The sequence below is a fragment of the Pseudophryne corroboree genome, chromosome 5, assembly GCF_028390025.1.
Source record: "Pseudophryne corroboree isolate aPseCor3 chromosome 5, aPseCor3.hap2, whole genome shotgun sequence".
Classification (NCBI taxonomy): domain Eukaryota; kingdom Metazoa; phylum Chordata; class Amphibia; order Anura; family Myobatrachidae; genus Pseudophryne; species Pseudophryne corroboree.
Genome location: NC_086448.1, coordinates 88,051,938 through 88,059,882, shown reverse-complemented (window position 1 = coordinate 88,059,882; position 7,945 = coordinate 88,051,938). Strand labels below are relative to the sequence as shown.

The 7,945-nt window shown below is 46.8% G+C and overlaps 1 protein-coding gene across 5 annotated transcripts in view; it reads left to right on the top strand.

Moving 5' to 3' along the window:
* Nucleotides 1-6,965: 6,965 nt before the first annotated feature.
* NMT2 (N-myristoyltransferase 2) overlaps nucleotides 6,966-7,945 on the top strand; it is a 250,814-nt gene continuing 249,834 nt past the window's right edge. Inside the window, exon 1 of one of the 5 annotated variants that reach the window (XM_063921460.1) lies at nucleotides 6,966-7,330. Coding sequence is in view for 3 of the 5 variants with exons in the window: in XM_063921458.1 (XP_063777528.1) it covers nucleotides 7,428-7,432 (5 nt within the window). In the remaining 2 variants the exon portion in view is untranslated. Of the gene's footprint in view, nucleotides 7,433-7,945 lie in introns of all 5 variants that reach the window. The other 4 variants (XM_063921459.1, XM_063921458.1, XM_063921457.1 and 1 more) reach the window with 4 other exon arrangements.

The window sequence follows — 7,945 nt, the reverse complement described above, 5'->3', positions numbered from 1 at the left end:
AACCATCCGGTTTCGGGACCACAAACAGGGTTGAGTAATATCCCTCTCCTTGCTGGAGATGAGGAACTGTGACAATCACCTGTTGAATATACAATTTGTGGATTGCTGCCAACACTAGCTCCCTCTCTGACGGGGAAGCCGGCAGAGACGATTTGAAAAATCGGCGAGGAGGCAAGTCTTCGAATTCCAGCCTGTATCCCTGAGAAACAATCTCTAATGCCCAGGGATCCACCTGCGAGTGAACCCAGACGTGGCTGAAAAACCGAAGACGAGCCCCCACCAGATCTGCCTCCCCTCGGAAAGCCCCAGCGCCATGCGGTGGACTTTGCAGACGCAGGGGAGAACTTCTGCTCTTGGGAACTAGCTGTGTGCAGCTTTTTTCCCCTGCCTTTCCCTCTGGCAACAAAGGATGATCCACGTACCTTCTTGTTTTAATTGGAACGAAAGGACTGCATTTGATAATGAGGTGCCTTTTTTGTATGCTGCGGGGGGACATAAGGTAAGAAATTTGACTTACCAGCCGTAGCCGTAGAGACAAGATCCGAGAGGCCGTCTCCAAACAACTCCACCCCTTTGTAAGGCAAGGACTCCATATGCCGTTTTGAATCGGCATCTCCCATCCACTGTCGGGTCCACAAGAGCCGCCTAGCAGAAATAGACATAGCATTTATTCTGGAGCTTAATAAACAAATGTCTCTCTGAGCATGCCTCATATACAAGGCAGCATCTCTGATATGCTCTATGGTCATTTGAATGGCGTCCCTATCTAAGGTGTCAATTTCCGTAGATAAGGAATCTGCCCATGCCACAACCGCACTACAAACCCAGGCAGACGCCATAGCCGGTCGAGCAATAGTACCGGAATGATTGTAAATGTGCTTTAAGGTAATTTCCTGCCTGCGATCAGCAGGTTCCTTGAGGGAAGACGTATCCTGAGAAGGCAGTGCCACCTTTTTGGACAAATGTGTCAGCGCCTTGTCAACTTTTGGCGAAGATTCCCAGCGTATCCTATCAGTTTGTGCAATAGATTGACATTTGCATTCAAGACATTCAGCATATCCACCCATTCCGGTGTCGGCGTTGCCGACGGCGACCTGACATTCAAGCACTCCCCCTCCACATTAAGCGAGCCTTCCTCGTCAAACATGTCGACACACGCGTACCGACACACTTCACACACACACAGGGAACCCCTTTCCTGAAGACAGTATCCCTGTCAAGGCCCTTTGGAGAAACAGAGAGAGAGTATGCCAGCACACACCCCAGCGCAATAACCCTGGAGACCAACACAAAATGTTTTTCCCCAGCAGCGCTGTATAATATGTAAACCGCCAATTATGTGCCCCCCCCCCCCCCTCTCTTTTAAGCACCCTTTCACCTTGTGTAAGCAGGGGAGAGTCCGGGAGCTTCCTCTCAGCAGTGCTGTGGAGAGAAAATGGCGTTGGTGAGTGCTGAGGGAGAAGCCCCGCCCCCTCGGTGGCGGGCTTCTGCCCCGCTCAAACTTAGTAAAATATGGCGGGGGCTCTTTTATATACATGTACAGAGCCCACCTGTACATGTATATAGTCTTTTTGCCATGCAGAGGTTTATATTGCTGCCCAGGGCGCCCCCCCCTGCGCCCTGCACCCTTACAGTGACCGGAGTATGTGAGGTGTATGGGAGCAATGACGCACATCTGCAGTGCTGTGCGTTACCTCAGTGAAGCTGAAGGCTTCTGCCGCCTGATGACTTTTGTCTTCTGTACTTCTAGCTCTGTGAGGAGAACGGCGGCGCGGCTCCGGGGGTGGACGCCCAGTAAGAACCTGCATTCACCCCCTCTGGAGCTAATGGTGTCCAGTAGCCGAGGAAGCAGAGCCTATCTTTGACAAGAAGGTCTGCTCCTCTCTCCTCAGTCCCTCGATGCAGGGAGCCTGTTGCCAGCAGTGCTCCCTGTGAAAAAGTAGTAAAAGGTAGAAAAAAAAAAATCCATACAAAAATGCTTCTAGGCAGAGAACTCTGGAGAGCTCTCTGCAGTGCACCCATCTTGCTCTGGGCACAGTGTAAAACTGAGTGATTTTTTACGAAAAATACCCCAATGATGCTGCGAAGAGGCATCACAGGGACAGAGCTTGACCACCAGCTCTGTTCCTGCATGCAATAATTGATACATCCCTGCGATGTAATCAGTTATCGCAGTGCGAGTTTGGGCATTGTTATCACATGACATCCAAGATGCGTATGGTCAGTGCCGAAATTAGGATTTTCGTCACCTGAGGCAAGGCTGCAGTTTAGTTCCTTTGTGCTACTATGGAGCTCCAGATAGATTGAAATTAGGGTAGCATAGAGTGGGCTCGGTGGATGAAGGGGGGCGGGCCGCCTGGTCCACAGCAGCAGCAGCAGCAGCAGCAGCAGCAGCACACGGGTGGCTTATCCTGGAGCAGGGACCAGCAACCATATACAAAAGGTCACTTGCAGAGGAGGCAGGGCGCAGCAGAGATTGCATGCACATACTGACACTCTGCTGGCCGCCTCCTCTCCTCTGGCGGGACCACCTGCTAGTGACTTGAGCAGGCTGCTGATAGCTGGGACATCGCAGTGTGCCTGCGCCTTGCTAGGACCAGTGGTGAGTGACATCCGCGGCTGTGAGAGGCGGACCCGGGAGGCGCGGCTTCACTAGTGATCCAAGGAGAATCGGCGTTTGTGTCACAGCTCCACCGCGGGTCTGCCTCTCACAGCCGCGAGCTCCAAGTTATGTATACCGCTGCTGCTGCCGGGTCTGCCACCTATTCTCTTGCTCTCTCTGCACCTCCCAGAATCCTGCGCCCAGGTCACGTGCCCCTCTAGTCCCCCCCTAGTTACGGCCATGCGGATGGTGATAAATAAGCCCCAGTGAGAAAATACAGTGAGAATTGAAAACAAAAAATTCTCATTCACAATTTTTTCACAATATGCCTCTATATCTCCGTGCACTTTATCTCCATCCAACATCCAAGTCTTAGTAAATAGACCTCTTTACTCTATTAGGACATATAAGGATAATTGCAGAGAAGTGCCCATGTTCTATTTGTCAGTGTTAAAGAATTCTCCGTTCTTTTTACTTAAAAGGCCATTTATCCTGATATGCAACTGTAATACATAACAGTGCTACTCACAATTTCCATAGTTATGTGTGTAAAAGTTCCCAAAATGCAGCTGTCCCACAAGTCCTATCACTGTCAATACAGAAGTACTACGGCATGTAAGTATCTGCCTCCACAACTTGCAGCTAGTTGGATACTTAAGTATTGGGGGCCGTAAAAGAGGCTGGATACAGTGTCCTTCAATGGCATTAATTATAGGAACATACCAGTAGTGGGTATGGGACTCAGGGTCGACACCAATTAGGTCGACACACATTGGTCGACAGTGACTAGGTCGACACATCCATTAGGTCGACATGAACAAGGTCGACATGATATATATATATATTTTTTTGTGTTGTTTTTTTCCGTCAAGTGACCAGGAACCCCAATTAGTGCACCGCATCCCCTTGCAGCTGTGGGCAAGGTGCCTCGCTCCGCTACCGATGTGCTCTGCACTGGTTACCATTCCCAATCGTAGTCCACGTGGATCATAAAGTATGAAAATGTCCGAAAAAAGTGAAAAACTCATGTCGACCTTGTTCATGTCGACCTAATGGCCGTGTTGACATATTCCTATTGTCGACCTAGCCACTATCGACCAATGGGTGTCGACCTAATGGGTGTCGACCCAGAGTCCGGACACCACCAGTAGTTGCCTGTTCACAAATGAAGGGCAGTTTTCTTGCAAGGCCAAGGAGTGCAGAAACGTTCTGTGATGATGCACATTGGGCCAGATGTATTAACCTGGAGAAGGCATAAGAAAGTGATAAACCAGTGATAAGTGCAAGGTGATAAACGTACCAGCCAATCAGCTCCAATATGCAAATTGACAGTTAGGAGCTGACTGGCAGATGCGTTTATCACCTTGCACTTATCACTGGTTTACCACTTCCTTATGCCTTCTCCAGGTTAATACATCTACCCCCTTGTGTCATCAAGCCCCACCCCCACTAAGTGAACATTAAGGGGCTGATTTTTATGTGGACTCATCAGCAACCGTGTCTTCCTGTCTGTGACTTTGGGGACTATTCATGAAGCAGTGAAAAGTGTGGAGAAGTGAGCCTGTGGAGAAGTTGCCCATGGCAACCAATCAGCATTGAAGTAACATTTCTAGTTTGCATACTATACAATTGTACGGAGCAGCTGATTGGTTGCCATGGGCAACTTCTCCACAGGCTCACTTCTCCACTCTTTTCACTGCTTCATGAATAGACCCCTTTATGCAATCCATGTACAGCCATACATCCGAATGTGTAAGGACTGAGACACTCACTATCAGTATCCATAGGGGGTGAAATACCGATTGGTGGGTTCTTAGATGTAAGCAGTTGATCAGCTGTGTATGCAACACCTTTAACTGATCTGGCTGTGACACTCTCATAACCTGCCCATAAGACGGACAATCTCATTGCGTGCGCTAAGCCACCTACCTGTCACGGCCCAGAAACACCCAGTGTATGTTATCAGCACATTTCGATGACCCTGCATCTGCCATACATCTTGATCACATCCCTGAATCTGTGTGCACGCTATCTGGACACATGTGGAGTGTGACATATAAGAATGCACAGAAGCAAAGCATCGCTCCACTACGTCTGACATCAGCAGCAAACAGTGATTACTACACCAGCGTGCGTAGTGTAATTTACATCAGAAATCTCTGCGCACGCCTAGAAAAGCAGCCACACAAATGTGCTCTCATGTGTAATTCCGTTACTTGCGCCAGGAAAGGAGGTATGGGAGAGGAAGGGAGTGTCTGAACGCAGGTATGGGAGAGGAAGGGAGTGTCTGAACGCTATAACCAGTACTGTAATGGAGTGTTCGTGTAATTGCAATCAGATGCATCCCAGCACAGAGACACACATATACCTGTGAAAGTCGTATCATTTGTGGGTAATCGTGGGCAGGGGTTAATATGAAATGACAATGATGACTGTTAGTAATAATAGTAACCTCCACTTGTGATGGGCTTGCATATGCGGAAAATGTATATAAAATCATGTTTATGTTTAATTTAAAATGTATTCAATACAAATTGTACTGTAGCATACCCTGGTGGTCAGGGTACAACCGTCGGTGGAGTACCATTGCTCTGATTCCCCCCAAAAAACATAATGGCTTCTGATGGTGCCTTTTGGATTCAAATGAACTGGGAGCCACAGCAAGCAGAATGTCACACTGGATCAATAAGGAGTCTATAGGGAGATTGCAAGATCCGGCCGCCCATCATCTGATGTTGATTTTGGCTTGGATGGGAAGCTAGAGCCTGGAACATGTCTCCTGTACGTAAATATTACCAGGGCCGCAACTAGGTGTGGGCAGAGGAGGCAGCACTGCACATAATGGGTACGGGGGCGCTGCTAGCGCCACTTGTCAATTATCTGTTTTAATTACCTTCACTTGTAGCTTCCCTCCATTTTGAAGACCAACATCTCCTGGCCGCCCCTGTCTCCTACCCTGAACCCTTCTGTCGCTAATACCTATACAACATTCATGAACTCAACTTGAGATTTATTTGTTATTCAGTCACACTGCCCTTTCAGTGGTACTGAGTGACGAAAATGGGCGTGGTCATGTGTTGTGATGGAGCGTGGCCACATGCAGCTAGTGTGAGTGGCCACACGACACAGCCTCTTTTTTTGGGAATCTAGAGGCAAGGCTAAAAATATATAGTAATGCCTCCAATATAATAGAAATATATAGTGATACCTCCAGTATAACAGAAATATATAGTAATGCCCCCAATTTAATAACAATATAGAGTAACGCCTCCATTACAACAGGAAAACACAGCCACTGTCGCACTCCCAGTAATCCTGACAAAGTGGGAGAAGCCGTCATGCTGCCAAGCACCATGGTCTTGTTGCTTTGTGGCACATTATAATTGTGGTAATGGCAAAGTGTGTGGCAGGTGGTACCGAGTACCCGCTGCCAAATTCTTATGGGTACTCCGTACCCGGGCGTACCCGCATACTTGCACCACTGAGATACTGACATACCAGGGATTCAAACCCATTGCCTGTGGCATTGCAGTCAATCTATTAATTGATCTATCTGCCCTTGCATAGAAAGGTAGGTAATTCTAAGCTAGATAATTCTAACTATTTGAAGCTTACCTTGGAGCAGATGTATTAAACCTGGAGAAGTGATAAAGCAGTGCTAAAGCAGTGAAAACTGGAAGGTGATAATGCACCAGTCAATCATTACGGGATTGAAAAATGACAGTTAGGAGCTGATTGGCTGGTTCCACTTATAATTTCTTTAACACTGCTTTATCACTTCTCCATGTTTAATACATATGTCCCCTTGTACTTTGAAAAAATGATCAGCATTGCAGCTGAGCAGATCTATGTAGTGTGTGGCTGCAAGAGATTGGATGTGTGGCTGCACACTGCAATTGCAATGCTGATTATGTTTTTACAAAGTACTACCAACAGCTTTGTATAGTGTTCATAGTGTTTATGCAGAATCAAATAGCTCACTGAGTAGGGTGTTTTATTAGAATTCAACTGGTTATAGGTTTGAATACTGGGTATGGCAGTATATCGACGTGTTATTTATTAAAGGGTATCGTAACTGAATAATAATGAGCTCTCAAGTTAAGTGCACAAGTGCAGTGGTCTCTAAATGTGTAATATATATATATATATATATATATATATATATATATATTGTGGCAGGAGAGGTACTTTGCCACCTGTAAGCTACACACAGGGTCCTGGGGGTGGATTGGAAGTGTGAATGGACCGGGTTCCCATCCATTTGGCCCAGACCAGGTCTTATAGGCTTTTTAGCCCAAGAAGCTGCTTCATCAGCCAGCACCTGGGTGCTTGGTTTAAAGCAGAGTCTTTCCCATGAGTCAAGGCTCCTGAAGGCAGTTAGTGTCCAGGTGATAGGCCTGCTAGGGACAGTGGGACCCGGAGGGTTGGGCCACTAGTGTCAGGATGCCGGGACCTGAAGGGTTCCTTATTAAGTAAGAGGGAGTGAGGCAGGGCCTAACCTCCCTGCTAGTTTATACTAAAGACAGTGATCTTTGTTTTATGCATAGCTTTGTTTTTGAGCTACCTGAATAAAAGGTATTTGTTGTTTTTGCACAAGCCTGGAGTCGGTCGTTGGTGGAATTTTTATAGCAGGGTGCATTCTAGCAAGTCTCCTGTTACAAATGGCGCCTGAAGAGGGACCCTTCTGCTAATCGTGTCACATGTGGCAGAGGACCCAACAGCCGCAAGGTAGTGGCACACATACCAGCGAACTCCAGACCAAGCTGAACTCGTGTGCATCAGTACCAGACCAAGGGTGTTGTGAGTAGGGGTTAAACCCAACCCCATGGGGTAAAAATAATGATATGTTTTGTTTAAACTGAATGTGTTTGATTTTGGTGCAAAGGTTTGCATTGGCAGCAAAGAGGTTAAACAGGGTGCATGGCCTGTTCTGTCTTATATGCTTTGCACCATTCATTGAAAGTAGCTGTGCTGATTTGCTCTAAGGGGTTGCAAGCAGCTGATAATTTATGACTGAATTTCTTTTCCAAGCTTATTTTTACCTGTGCCTGCAAAATCTGGTAATGGGAGTCTGGTGTCCCTGTTAATTAGCTCATTAAGACCAATCAAGCAAATGTGAAACCTTTTATAAATGTGGTTCTATTTAAATAGAGAAATGTTGGTGGCACTATGTGTCCCAGCAATCCTTGAGTTCTAGTTTTAAGAGCCTAAAGGGAGAAGTTATTTATTTGCACTACCAGTGTAAGGTATTTGGGACCACTATGTATATGCTACCTTTCAGTGCTTTGTTAAAAGCTTAATCTGTGCTAAAAAGAAAATAATTTTTATTTTCCCTTTCACTTA